The 15,361-nt window shown below is 40.0% G+C and overlaps 1 protein-coding gene across 4 annotated transcripts in view; it reads left to right on the forward strand.

Moving 5' to 3' along the window:
• The window catches only part of kcng1 (potassium voltage-gated channel, subfamily G, member 1), a 124,700-nt gene extending 113,511 nt beyond the window's left edge, over window positions 1-11,189 (forward strand). For all 4 annotated transcript variants that reach the window (XM_039735686.1, XM_039735685.1, XM_039735687.1 and 1 more), the window contains one exon: window positions 9,286-11,189. In XM_039735686.1, coding sequence (XP_039591620.1) covers window positions 9,286-10,047 — 762 coding nt within the window. In that variant the 3' untranslated portion in view covers window positions 10,048-11,189. The remainder of the gene's footprint in view (window positions 1-9,285) is intronic.
• The last annotated feature ends 4,172 nt before the right edge of the window (window positions 11,190-15,361 follow it).

A 15,361-nucleotide genomic window follows, 5' to 3' on the forward strand; every position in this document is an offset into this window, starting at 1 on the left:
TCTTGCTGCAGATGATGTATCTGTACATCGTTCTACAATTCAGCACAATTTGCAGAAATAACATCTGTATGGCAGGGTGATGAAAAAGAAGCCCTTTCTGCACTCATGCCACAAACAGCGTCACTTGTTGTATGCAAATGCTCATTTAGACAAGCCAGATTAATTTTGGAACAAAGTGCTTTAGACTGATGAGACAAAAATTGAGTTATTTGGTCATAACAAAAAGAGCTTTGCATGGTGGAAGAAGAACACTGCATTCCAACACCTGCTACCTACTGTCAAATTTGGTGGAGGTTCCATCATGCTGTGGGACTGTGTGGTTAGTTTAGGGACTGGGGCCCTTGTTAAAGTCGAAGGTCAGATGAATTCAACCCAATATCAACAAATTCTTCAGGATAATGTTCAAGCATCAGTGACAAAGCTGAAGTTACGCAGGGGTTGGATAGTCCAACAAGACAATGACCCAAAACACAGTTTAAAATCTACAAAGGCATTCATGCAGAGGGAGATGTACAATGTTATTGAATGTCCGTCACAGTCCCCTGACTTGAGTATCATCAAAAATCTATGGGATGATTTGAAGCAGGCTGTCCATGCTCGGCAGCCATCAAATTTAACTGAACTGGAGAGATTTTGTATGGAAGAATGGTCAAAAATACCTCCATCCAGAATCTAGACACTCATCAAAGGCTATAGGAGGCATCTAGAGGCTGTTATATTTGCAAAAGGAGGCGCAACTAAGTATTGATGTAATATCTCTGTTGGGGTGTCCAACTTTATGCACCTGTCTAATTTTGTTATGATGCATATTGCATATTTTCTGTTAATCCAATGAACTTAATGTCACTGCTGAAAATACTAGTTTCCATAAGGCATGTCTTATATTAAAAGGAAGTTGCTACTTCGAAAACTCAGCCAATGATAAATAAAATCGAAAGAAATAAGAGGGGTTACCAAACTTTTTCATATGACTGTATATAAGTAACAAGAACAAATACAAGTAATTTTCCAAATACTTCCTCAATACTCAGTGGCCTTTTGCTTCTGTGTGGGTGTGAAAAGGGAAAAAAAATTTCTAAAGTTTTTAGAAAAAAAAGTTTTTAAAATTTCTGTGCGGCTCCTTAACAGCAACCAAAAAACAAGTATTTACAAGCAAAACTTATGAGTCCATTCAAAGGCAAAGAAACGTAAATGGTCTGTCTACTCCGCACACAAGTATGTGCACCTCCTGGGTTCAAAACCTGTGCCTGGATATGTGTAGTTCTATGTTGCGCTTGTGTCTACATAGGTTTTCCTTCTAAATATACAAATACATGGAAACTAGGTTTAAATGGCACCTATAAACTGGCTACTTGTTGGTATGTGCATTAGGGTCTTGTGCCCAGTGCTGTCAGATTCAGGTCTCTTTTGACCCTAAACTGATTTATGTGAGTGTAGGGATATTATGTTATTTAAAATTATATGATTTTAATTGCTGGATGCCCTCTGGGGGTTAAAGTCACTGAGATACTGTATGCTGTAATAAAAAAAAGACTTGGCCGTGTACTATTGAGTATACCTGGTAGCAAGGCTAGCTACTGTACATAAACATATGTCAGTGATTTTCTTAGTACATTCTTTGTATATCTACCTTTCTTCTTATTCTTCTTCTTTCGTCTGCTCCCGTTAGGGGTCGCCACAGCGGATCATTTTCTTCCATATCATTCTGTCCTCTGTATCTTTTTCTGTTACACCCATCACCTGCATGTCCTCTCTCATCACATTCATACACTTTCTCTTAAGGCTTTCCTCTTTTTCTCTAGCCTGGCAGCTCTATCCTTAGCATCCTTCTCCCAATATACTCAGCACCTCTCCTCTGCACATGTCCAAACCAACGCAATCTCACATCTCTGACTTTGTCTCCCAACCATCCAACTTGAACTGACTCTCTAATGTACTCATTTCTAATCCTATCTCTCCTTGTCACATCCAATCCAAATCTTAGCATCTTTAACTCTGCACCTCTAACTCTGTCTCCTGCTTTCTGGTCAGTGCCACCATCTCCAACTCATATAACATAGCTGGTCTCACTACCGTCCTGTAGACCTTCCCTTTCACTCTTGCTGATCTGTCACAAATCACTCCTGACACTCTTCTCCACCCATTCCACCATGCCTGCGCTCTCTTTTTCACCTCTCTTCCACAATCCCCTTACTCTGTACTGTTGATCCCAAGTATTTAAACTACTACTACTACTACTAAATTCCACTGACCTCCTCTCATTTACACACATGTATTCTGTCTTGTTCCTACTCACCTTCATCCCTCTCCTTTGTGGAGCATATCTCCAGCTCTCCAGGGTCTCTCAACCTGCTCCCTACTATCGCTACAGATCACAATATCATCAGCAAACATCATAGTCCATGGGGACTCCTATCTAATCTTGTCTGTCAACCTATCCATCACCATATAATAAGAAATAAGAAAGGGCTCAGGGCCGATCCCTGATGTAATCCCACCTCCACCTTGAATGTATCCGTCCTTCCTACCGCAGACCTCACCACAGTCACACTTCCCTTGTACATATCCTGTACAGCTCTTATATACTTCTCTGCCATTCCCAACTTTTTCATACAATACCACAACTCCTCTCGAGGCACCTTTTCATATGCTTTCTACAGGTCCACAAAGATGCAATACAACTCCATCTGGCCTTCTCTATACTCAGAGCAAACATCACATCTGTGGTGCGCTTTCTTGGGATGAAACCATACTTCTGCTCACTAATCATCACCTCACTTCTTAACCTAGCTTCCATTACTCTTTCCCATAACTTCATGGTGTGGCTCATCAATTTTATCCCCCTGTAGTTACTACGGCTCTGCACATCCCCCTTATTCTTAAATATCGGTACCAGTACACTTCTTCTCCACTCCTCAGGCATCCTCTCACTTTCCGAGATTCCATTAAACAATCTAGTTAAAAATTCCACTGCCGTCTCTCCTAAACAACTCCATGCTTCCACAGGTACAGTATATCATCTGGACTAATGGTCTTTCCATTTTTCATCCTCTTCATAGCTGTCCTTACTTCCTCCTTGCTAATCCATTGCACTTCCTGATCCACTATTTTCACATCATTCAACCTCTTCTCTCTGTGGTTCTCTTGATTTATCAGCCTCTCAAAGTACTCTTTCCATCTGCTCAATACACTCTTCTCACTTGTAAGTACGTTTCCATCTTTATCCTTTATCACCCTAACCTGCTACACATCTTTCCCAGCTCGGTCCCTCTGTCTAACCAATTGATACAGGTTATCTTAGTGTACATCCTTTCATACAACTCATCATATGCTTTTTCTTTAGCATTCACCACCTCTCTCTTCACCTTGTGCCTTATTTCCTTATACTCTTGTCTAAGTTCTGCATTTTTCTGACTATCCCACTTCTTCTTCACCTTCCTCTTCCTCTTTTTACTCTCCAGTACTTCCCCATTCCAACGCCAGGTTTCCTTTTCCTCTTTCCTCTGTCCAGATGTCAAGCCAAGCACCCTTCTTGCTGTCACCCTTACTTCATCTGATATAGTTTCCCAACTGTCTGGTAACTCTTCCTCTTCACTACCACCTTCTCACCTACTCCCTAAACTCAACCTTGCAGTTTTCCTTTTTCAACTTCCACCATTTGATCCTTGGCTCTGCCCTCACTCTCTTCCTCTTCTTGATCTCCAACATCATCCTATAGACCACAATCCTATGCTGCTTAACTACACTTTCCCCTGCCACCACTTTGCAGTCTTCCATCTCCTATAGCACATCCAACTTGCGGGGCATATGCACTAACAACATTCATCATCACACCTCCAATATCCAGCTTCATAATCATTACTCTGTCTGACACTCTTTACCTGCAAAACACTCTGTTCCTTCAGAATAACCCCTACTCCATTTCTCCTCTTATCCACACCATGTTAAAACAATTTGAATCCACCTCCGGTCCACGCACTTTTGCACGCACAATATATCAACCTTCCTTCTCTCCATCATATCTACTGCCTTACCAGTCAAACTGCCAACATTCAAAGTTCCTACCCTCAGTTCCGCTCTCTTTACCTTCCTCCTGTCCTCCTGCCTCCAGACATTTCTCCCACCTCTTCTTCTCCTTCTTCTTCTTCTGCAGTCAACAGTAGCCCAATTTCCGCCAGCACCATATTGGCTAACAGTACTGGTGGCGGTCGTTGTTAACCCGGGGCTCAACCAATCCAGTATGGAAATTTGTATTGTTGTCCGCATGTTGATTTGGCAAAATTTTACACCGGATGCCCTTCCTGCCGTAACCCTCCCCATTTATCCGGGCTTGGGACCAGAAAGAAAAAACACACTGGTTTGTGCATCCCCTGTGGCTGGGTTATCTATATCTACCTATATATCTACAGTATATATCTATATCTATATACATCCATCCATTTTCCAACCCGCTAAATCCGAACACAGGGTCATGGGGATCTGCTGGAGCCAATCTCAGCCAACACAGGGCACAAGGCAGGAACCAATCCCGGGCAGGTTGCCAACCCACCACAGGACACACACAAACACACCCACACACCAAGCACACAGTAGGGCCAATTTAGAATCACCAGTCCACCTAACCTGCATGTCTTTGGACTGTGGGAGGAAACTGGAGCGCCCGGAGGAAACCCACGCAGATACGGGGAGAACATACAAACTCCATGCAGGGTGGACCCGGAAAGCGAACTCAGGTATCCTAACTGCGAGGCAGCAGCGCTACCACTGCACCACTGTGCCACCCATATCTATATATATATATCATAACTTCTTTAGCGTTATGTTAACCCTCTGAATATTATGTCAAAAACATTTAATTTTTTTCAACAAGTAAGATGTAACAAAAATAGGTACATATCAAAGCTTCAACATAAATACAGTAAGAAAGGTATGTCTAAGTTTCACTCTTGTATTAATGCAGATTTAGTACATGTGCTTCGTGTGATATTCTTTGGAAAGAGTCATCAATGCACAGACCGATCTTGCAATCGAAACAGAAGACGAGCCTCTCTTTGCATATTGTTCTCTTAACATTTTTTCTTTTACTTGAGTATGACAGAGTAGAATGTTCTCACGATTGATGTGCCCTTGGTGTTATTGCAAGCTACCACTGCACAAGAGAGTGATTTCCATATTTCCCCTGACATGAACATTGAAAGTTGCTTCATTGCGAACAATGCTTAGAGGAGCTACCATCTTTCTTGTCATCCTACGTGATTGCAAACATTTTTCCTTTGTCACATTGTCATCTGTATCACTTGATTCAACCAATGGTTCAGTTTCAGTTTGTTCTAAAACTGGCTTTACAGCTTCTTGTTTACACACCATTGTGTTGTGGTTGAAGGCTCCACCCCATTCATGAACATTCATGTGTTACCTTAGAGTGCCAAAATGCATAGAAATATTCATGATTCATTACCATTATCCCAGGTCTGACTCCAGCTTAACTTTAATTGCATAGAATTCCAAGCCCAAATAACTCTTGGGGTTAACGTCAAGGAGATAAGAGGATAAGAAAAATATTTTTTAAGTCAACATTATTTCTACAAATTTAGTAGAAGTCCATTTACATACACTTAGTGTGGATTTTTTTAAAGCTCACTTTATAACTCTTGCACAGATTTTATACCAATGAGCTATAAATTTGACATCTCATTTAAGACATCTACTTTGTGCAGGACAGAAGTAATTTTTTCCAACAATGTTGAAAAGTAAACCATTGAATTTAAACAATAAACTAATTTTTAGTGGAAGTCATAAAAAATGTTTCTCTGTTTTAAGATTCACAACCTTGCCAATTTTCAGAGAGATTTGGAAATTTCAAAATTGTGTAACAGATATGTAACTGTCTTGACAAATTTCTTTGAAGAACAAATGTGCTGAACTTCAACAAAATTAGTCAATAGATGATTTGTATTATGTGGGCAAACAGATAGGCAGACAGTTAGGACAGATGTGGCTATCACAGTAAATGCTTCTCACATTATATGCGAATGCACCTTAAAAGAGTACAATTTTTTGAGTTTGTATAGTGAACAGAACAATAATCACATTGTCTGATTGACCTCGAGAGTGTAAGTAGAGGAGCAGAAGTACATCTGCCAGCCATACCCGTTCAGCTAACACAGCCTCTACTAGCACAGCCCTGTAATTTTTATTCTAATATAAGGAAGAAGCTGCTTAAAAACCAGCTAAGGGAAACTGTTAGAGCAGCAGTTTTCAAGTTAACTTTGCGGGCCCACTTTGGGCACAGGTTTAATTAGTGTCATTGTATTATTATTAGGTGAAGTTGTTTTCTTCTGTTATTTTGCATTCAGAAAAGTTCAGAATTGTGAGATTTACATGTTTAAGAAATTAAATTTTTTTCCTATAGCTTTAATGCTTAACTATGTTTTGTCATTTTCTTTTTAATTTACTTTTTATGTTGAGAATATGAAAGCCCTTCTGTAAGTAAGTAAGTATGAAATGTAGAAATCAGTAGTGCCTCTGCATTAGGAGCAAATACTGCTAACCATCTCCCAGCAGATGATGCTGCTGTATAAAAATTATATAAGTAGTAACCCTGACTCAGTAATTGAGCATATTGCTAACATGTTCATAGCAAACTCCACTCAAACACCAAATTATTTTTTTTTTCAGTTTTCCTTGCTGTGATATGAAAAGTATTTTTTATGGAGTAAGTGAAATTTTAAATGTGCTTTTTGGTGCTAGCCTGTTTCAGGTTGTGATCCTGTAGCGTTCTTGGCATACCTTAGCTAATTTTTGTACATGTTCATCCTAAAACTTCCAGTTCTGCCTTAAGGTTAAAAAGATAGGGTATTTTTAAATCACTCATCACTTTTAGGATTTTTTTGGATGCAATTTAAATGGTTCATGAACTTGTACATATGTTCAAGACAATTTAACACTTTGCTTATTGAACATAAATTGAAAATGTAGTGATATTCATTTGTGTTTTTGCTTTCATTGGTATCAGGTAATCATGGCAGTTGAGTATTTGATATTGATGTTGAAATATCTATTAATGCGGTCCTTTCGTGGTTGTTTAGTTTGGCAATATTTTAAGCGAATAGAGATTAAGAGGCGGCATGATTGAAGTGTTTAAAATTATGGAAATACAGTGGATCGCAGTTGGGGACACAGTGAAACTTGATAAGGGCAAATTTTGCACAAATGTAACAAAGTTTCCCTTCCGACAAAAGGAATATATTACCAAGTAGTGTGGTGGAAAGTAGGCCTATGTGGGGACCTTCAAGTTTTATTGTTATTTTGAACAATCTAAGTGAATAGGATGGTCAAGCCATTGGCCTGAATGTCCTCCTCTTGTCACAATTGTTCTAATGTTCTAATATTTTGTTCTTCCTTGGCTGCCTTCCAGTGCTGTTGCCACTGCTCCGATCTTCCACAGCTAATTCTGATAGTTTCTCGCCATGTCCACTGCCTTTAAATTCATGCTGCAAACTTGGTTAGTTAGGAGGGTATTGGCATACTCATTATTTTGTTAAATTGTTAAAACAGACCATATTTTACAGGCAGTAGTTTAATTTTGCAAAGGCTGAGTCTGCTGCCAAATCGTTAAGATTTGTTATAGCACAATTTAAAGCCATATTACCTCATAGAACATTAATGCAACAACTTATGCAAAAGTTTACTAATATTAGAAGAAAGACAAAACAATTGAAACTATTTTTATTTTTTAGATCAAATTACGCACAGAAAAAGGTAAACCAAAGCCTACAAAGGAGGAAAACAAAGGTCTTAGGCTTCCTTGACTACTACTTTAGCTCCCCACCAGATAACTTAGTGGCACCAATACTGGTCCATTTGTCATGAAGACCGGTATTTTGAGAGTTTAGCTTTTGAAGTAAATGAGATGTGGCTCAAAAACCACAGCAACATTGCCCCAAGTGGGGCTTTATTTCAAACAAAAACTTAGTGAATAGTGATATAAACACCTATAAATTATAACATAGTCATGCAAATGTAAAATGTCATGAAGCGTATAGATTAAAGCAATGTGAAATTCGTCTTTGAGTAAATAAATGGTCCGCTGACACTGTACAGTTAACTATAGCTGGTGTTCAAAAAATTCCATACATGTACTATAAGAGAGGAGGCAGAATGTTGACATTACAGTATATGTGTGTTTCTCTGAGATAACAGCCATATGTGCTTGATATTGCCTTATCATAAAATGGAATCATGAAAGTCCACCATTAAAGTATATATATTCTGTGACAACATTTCTTTGATGCATAATTGTACAATCAAGTAGAGATGAGCAGAGACAGTGTTTTTGGTATATGGTATTTGGTACACTGTTTTTATCCCTAAGTGTATGATGCCCCAAATAATTATACTCACTCTTCCAAATCTGTAAGCCCAGCTGGCCATCCACCAAAATTTAAACAAGAAATCCGTTTTAAATTAGGTTTTAATAGTATCTACTGTATGTTAATCTGAACCAGCCAGGAAATAAACTCCTACATAAACCTAGATAAACCTACATTAATGACTACTATGTCTGAAATAACATTTTGTTATTCTAGAAAAAATGTAATTAAAAGTACATATCCTACTAAAGCCCAATGATGTGCCTTTGGCCAAAGTTTGTGTAAAGAAAATAGACAAAGATCTTCCTTCTATTTATTTTAGTATACTTGTTAAACATCAAAAGTTCTTATCTCCAAAGTATGATTAATGAAACATTGGTGCTGCCTGGAGCCTCCTGAAATTGTATAGTTAGCCAGTAGCTCTCTTTGCTATTTCAATGAGTCTAGTTTGCAAGCCTTGACATTTTTATCAAAAATCTAATGGACTGCAATTATCTATTGGACAGTACATGCCAATGAATATTTGTAACGTGTTGAGCAAAATAAAGGTAAGTGATTTACGCTATGCAGCTTTCTACATTTAAAATCCTTTCAAAGAAAAGTGATTTTAAGAGAAATTGGGGGACAGGTACTGTATAATGCATTTTTCCACTGGTTCTTAGCATACTGAAAGTTAAATTAGAGTGAAAAAGCAAGTATATATGTAACAGGTATTTTAAAAATTCTTACCTCTGTGTCACTTTTATTAATAATGATCATCAGCATTAGAAAACTATGCATTATCCTTCAATATTAAATGCAAATCCAATAAGAATTGTAAATATTTTCACATTTTTTGGACTGTTCTCATATGAAAATTGTCTTTTAGTGAGGCTGCTACTAACTTTTTTTTGTTTTTCTTCTTTTCCTCAAGGGGAAGTGCTCACAGATGTGCTACAATGTTTTCATAGTGGAGACCGTCTGTGTGGCGTGGTTCTCCCTTGAGTTCACGCTGCGATTTATCCAAGCACGTAGCAAATTTAACTTTCTGAGGACACCCCTAAACCTAATTGACATTGTGGCCATTTTACCTTATTATATCACATTGCTGGTAGATAACAGCTCAACAGGCAATAGGAAACTTGGATCTGGCAATAGCTATTTGGACAAAGTTGGTCTTGTACTTCGAATTCTCCGTGCCTTGCGAATACTCTATGTGATGCGCCTTGCCCGACATTCTCTGGGTTTGCAGACACTTGGGCTTACGGCAAGACGGTGCACCCGAGAGTTTGGCCTTCTACTGCTCTTCCTCTGTGTTGCCATAGCTCTATTTTCACCCCTTCTGTACCTCATTGAGAATGAAATGTCTGGATCTCAAGACTTTACCAGCATTCCTGCATGCTACTGGTGGGCAGTGATCACCATGACAACAGTGGGATATGGAGATATGGTTCCTCGAAGTATTCCTGGCCAAGTAGTTGCACTAAGTAGCATCTTGAGTGGCATCCTGCTGATGGCATTCCCTGTGACTTCCATATTCCATACTTTCTCAAGATCATATATTGAGCTGAAGCAAAAACAACAAAGGGTCCTCCATCAGTCATCCAAGTTCCTTACTAAAAGTAGCTCCCAACTCAGCAATGTTTCCCTGGAAAGTGACATTTTGTTCTCATCAGACTTAAGGGACAAAGACTAAATGGAATGCTGTATTTCAGGCTGTATAATGTGATGTGAAGTTATTACTGCCTTTAATGAATGTCAGTTTTCTGGCTTCTTGTTTAACTTGAAATTCACATCATGAAAAATTCTATAGTATTGTCTTAATTGAAAATGGACCCATGGTGGGAGTCTTTACAGTGTTGTCTGTGTAATCTTCAGCACAAAAATCCACTTTTTCTAATGGCATTTTGAATTTCTGATTATTTGTTAAGATTTTCACATGTACTCAGTCTTATGACCTCAGCTTCAAACAGGTTTGGAGGGTTCAGAAATAAAGTCAAATACGTTTCACCAGGATTCCCTAGATATGGTATGTGTCTCTAAATATAGTGTGTGGAGATCCCTTCAACAAATATATAAGCTATTGATAATGAATGTTTAGCATATTCCTCTTCTTATTATTATAACAATGTGCAAGAATACAGTTAAATGAATGCATTAGTGTGTCTAAGACAGAAATGTAGAATTACATAAAGATAGAATCATTCATTGTCTGACAATTGTTATTGTTGCATTTAAGATTGGAATGGATATGACCGTCTTTAGATCACAAAATAATAGAATCTGGAAGTGTTGTCTGGTGGTGATAAAAGAAATCCTAAAAATATTTTAATGTTTTGTCGAGTCATTTTTGAAAACATTGCATACAGGAAATAGTCTAATCTGCGCCAATCAATCAGATTACACACAAGCCTTGGAAACTAGAAATTTGAATCCTAATAATTACTGTTTTCAATGCTGCTGCTTCCTCCCATTTTAGGCCAGTAGCAGGGTCTAGCTTACAGTATATGTTCTCCTGTTCATGATTCACAAGTCTCCATTAGTCAGGTTCACTTTGAGAACATGCAGACTTCACGCAGGGAGGACCCAGGAAGTGAACCCGGGTCTCCTAACTGCGAAGCAGCAGTGCTACCCACTGTGCCACCGCGCCTCCCTGAACTGGAAACAAAATATGTAATATATTTATTGGCTTTTTTTGGGCAAGACAAGCAGATGAATGAGCAGAGTTTAAACCTATTATTTTATGCACCTTTATTCCCTGTTTGATGTCCATCCATCCATTTTCTAACCCGCTGAATCCGAATACAGGGTCACGGGGGTCTGCTGGAGCCAATCCCAGCCAACACAGGGCACGAACCAATCCTGGGCAGGGTGCCAACCCACCGCAGGACACACACAAACACACCCACACACCAAGGCCAATTTAGAACCACCAATCCACCTAACCTGCATGTCTTTGGATTGTGGGAGGAAACCGGAGCGCCCGGAGGAAACCTACGCAGACACGGGGAGAACATGCAAACTCCACGCAGGGAGGACCTGGGAAGCGAACCCGGGTCTCCTAACTGCGAGGCAGCAGCGCTACCACTGCGCCACCGTGCCGCCCCTCCCTGTTTGATGTGCCTCTGTGAAAAGAATGTTACTCTTTTAGGATGTTTTGGGCACTGCCCTTACTACGGTGACAGTATAAACCTACAAATGACAACGAACTTTGTAATTAAATAAAAGCCCAAAGCCTCTGTAGCTGAGCAGGTGTATTATATCTGTTCCTCACTTTCAGGTCAGGATGTATAGTCCTCGCTGACTGAATATTCGCAGCATTAAATGTGGTCTGAAAACCATAAAATAAAAGATATTTCTTTAGTTTCAGGAGATGGTCTAGCACTTATGGAAGGGAACACCTATCAGAAAATTTTAAAAGTGTACTGTATTTCAGAATCTTTGTACTTGCCTTGATATTTTTACAATAGCAATCAGACATATTATATAGTATTGTGTCAAGCTATCAATTCAAACATTATGAAATGTTATGAAATTTGAATATGAAATGTTTATAAATTGGCAAAGATACAGACAAGTCACCCTAAACTTTCATACATGGCAAATGACTATTTGTCAACAAACACATTTGCTATTGTAAAATTATTTTGTTTATTAATGATTTAAAGATAATAGAAGATGGACACATTTAGGTACATACAGATGTAGGACAGTAAGGAACATCACAAAAGATCAGTCTAGATTAGTTTAATATTCTTTCTCCATTTCTATCATACAAGTGTCAGAAATGTATGAATTACTGTGTATCTCCTCTTCTTAATTGTTGTCTAAAGGACTGCCTATAGACATTTTACTCATTAAATGCTTTTGCTGATTTCTGTTCTTTTCGCTTATTTAACGGATAAAGCTTTCCCTATTTTATGAATTTCTTAGTCCTGGTGTTCTTTGATATGGTGGTGATGATTTCCTTCACAGCTTATCTGCTCCTAGCCACCTCCCACCAGCTACTCTGTGTGTGTGTGTGTGTGTGTGCGTGTGTGGTGTGTGTGTGTGTGTGTGTGTGAAGGCCGTTGGGGTGTAACATACTGTTTGAGGCTGCTGGTTGACCATGTGACAGCATCTGTTGTGCATTAATGGAAGGAGCAAGAACAGACCAGCATAAATATCAGTCAATTTTGATTGATATGATCTTATAAAATAGAGATCTTGATTCTACATACCGAAGCAGCCACTGTAATAGTTCCACAGTAAATTCACTCTTTGGCTGTAATTAAGTGTTAAGTTTCAGTGAAGAGCTGCTGCATCTCAGGTTTGCAGTTGTAGCTGAAGTGCCATGTCAAAGTGTCTCACCCAATCACAAAACTTCATTGTAAAAAACGTTAGCATCTCCACTTGCTGCAGGGACATCGAACTGTTGGCCGTAAGTCTGCATCCCTACTACTTGCCCAGAGAGTTTGGACACGTCATTGTTTTTATTGTTTACATCCCTCCTCTGGCGGACGTGGAGATAGCGGGTGACATCATCCATTCCACTGTTGCTAAACTACAAACACAGCACCCCGAGGTGCTTGTGCTAATCGCTGGAGACTTTAACCATGTGATGCTGGACAAAATGTTACTTGCCTTCTTCCAGTGTTGTGGATTGTAACACCCGGGGAAATAGGACTATTGACCTACAGTATGCAAATATTAAATATGCATACAGTGCCACCCTACTGCCTGCACTTGGGAAAGCAGATCATAACCTGGTTCTGCTTCAGCCTCACTATAAACCAAGAGTGAGGGAGCTGCCTACAACCACACACTTATTCAGGAAGTGGTCCCCTGAGGCAGAGCAGGCTCTGAGAGACTGCTTTGGAACTACAGACTGGGATATCCTGCAGGGGTCACATAGTGAAAACATTGAGGATGTTGTTGACTGCTCTACTGACTACATGAACTTCTGTATGAATATTGAAGTTACAGTAAAAAGAGTATGCTGCTATGCTAACAACAAGCCATGGATTACAAGAGACATCAAAGGCTTTTTGAAGCAGAAGAAAAGGGCTTTTAAATGCATTCATCAGCATGAGCTCAAGCGCGTGCTGAAGGAACTCCGAGTCCAGTTCAGGATGGTAAAGGAACAGTACAGGAGAAAGCTAGAGCAGAAGTTGTAGAATAACAGCATGAAGGAAGTGTGGGATGGGATGAAGATCATCACTGGCTGCAGCTCGAAGCGGGATGCCACAGGTTTGACCACCCTAACCCACTCTCACCTCGGAGTACTGCACCCTCCACCCATCCTTCTGCTGATACCAGCATAGGAAAGAGTTTCCCCCCACCCACAATTACAGCAGCCCAGGTAAGCAGAGAGCTGAGGAGACTTTGTGCCAGCAAAGCAGTGGGTCCAGATGGAGTAACGCCACGACTGCTGAAGGCCTGTGCATTGGAGCTGGGGAGTCCTCTACAGTGCATCTTCCACCTGAGCCTGGAAAAGGGGAGAGTCCCGAGGCTTTGGAAAACATCTTGCATCACCCCAGTCCCAAAGGTATCACGTCCTAATGAGCTGAATGACTTCCGGCCTGTTGCTCTGATGTCACATGTGATGAAGACCATGGAGCGGCTGCTGCTTAACCACCTGAGGCCACAGGTCCACCACGCCCTCGACCCCCTGCAGTTCGCATACCAGGTGAAGGTGGGAGCGGAGGATGCCATTATCTGTATGCTACACCGATCCCTCTCCCACTTGGACAGAGGCAGTGGTGCTGTAAGAATTATGTTTCTGGACTTCTCTAGCGCCTTCAACACTATCCAACCTCTGCTCTGCTCTTACAGATAGACCTTAGTATGTGCGTCTCGGGAACTGCAGATCTAACATTGTGGTCAGCAACACAGGAGCGCCGCAGAGGACTGTACTTTCTCCGGTCCTGTTCTGCCTACGGTTGTGCTTGAAAGTTTGTGAATTTTCTATATTTCTGCATAAATATAACCTAAAACATCATCAGATTTTCACTCAAGTCCTAAAAATAGATAAAGAGAAACCATTTAAACAAATGAGACAAAAATATTATACTTGGTCATTTATTTATTGACTGCGGTGGGTTGGCACCCTGCCCAGGATTGGTTCCTGCCTTGTGCCCTGTGTTGGCTGGGATTGGCTCCAGCAGACCCCCGTGACCCTGTGATCGGATTCAGCGGGTTAGAAAATGGATGGATGGATGGATTTATTTATTGAGAAAAATGATCAAATATTACTTATTTGTGAGTGGCAAAAGTATGTGAACCTCTAGGATTAGCAGATAATTTGAAGGTGAAATTAGAGTCGGTGTTTTCAATCAATAGGATGACAATCAGGTGTGAGTGGGCACCCTGTGTTATTTAAAAAACAGGGATCTATCAAAGTCTGCTCTTCACAACACACGTTTGTGGAAGTGTATCATAGCATGAACAAAGGAGATTTCTGAGGACCTCAAAAAAAGAGTTGTTGATGCTCATCAGGCTGAAAAAGGTTACAAAATCAAACAAATCACCAGGCCCAGATAATATTTATCCTTGTGTTCTTAATGAGGCTAGTGAGTACATATATAAACCCTTGACACATATTTTCAGGAAGTCACTGAGAAATGGAGAGATTCAGAAGGACTGGAAAATGGCAAATATCATCCCATTATATAAAAAGGGTGACAGGGCAGATCCAAGCAACTATAGGCCAGTAAGCTTAAAATGCATCAGAGAAAAATTAATGGAAGGAATTATTAAGGATAAGATTGAGCAATACATGGCAAGGACAGGAGTTATTAGGGACAGTCAGCATGGGTTCAGAAGAGGGAGGTCGTGTTTTACTACCATGTTGGAATTCTATGAGGTTGCAACAAAAGCATACAATCAAAGTGGAGCTTATGGTATTATTTATCTGGACTTTCAGAAAGCATTTGATAAGGCGTCACATGAGAGGTTGGGCATCAAGTTAAAAGAAGTGGGAGTTCAGGGTGATGTTTTTAGATGGGTGCAGAATTGGCTCAGGCACAGGA

Source organism: Polypterus senegalus, chromosome 14 (genome assembly GCF_016835505.1).
Source record: "Polypterus senegalus isolate Bchr_013 chromosome 14, ASM1683550v1, whole genome shotgun sequence".
Taxonomy (NCBI): Eukaryota; Metazoa; Chordata; class Cladistia; order Polypteriformes; family Polypteridae; genus Polypterus; species Polypterus senegalus.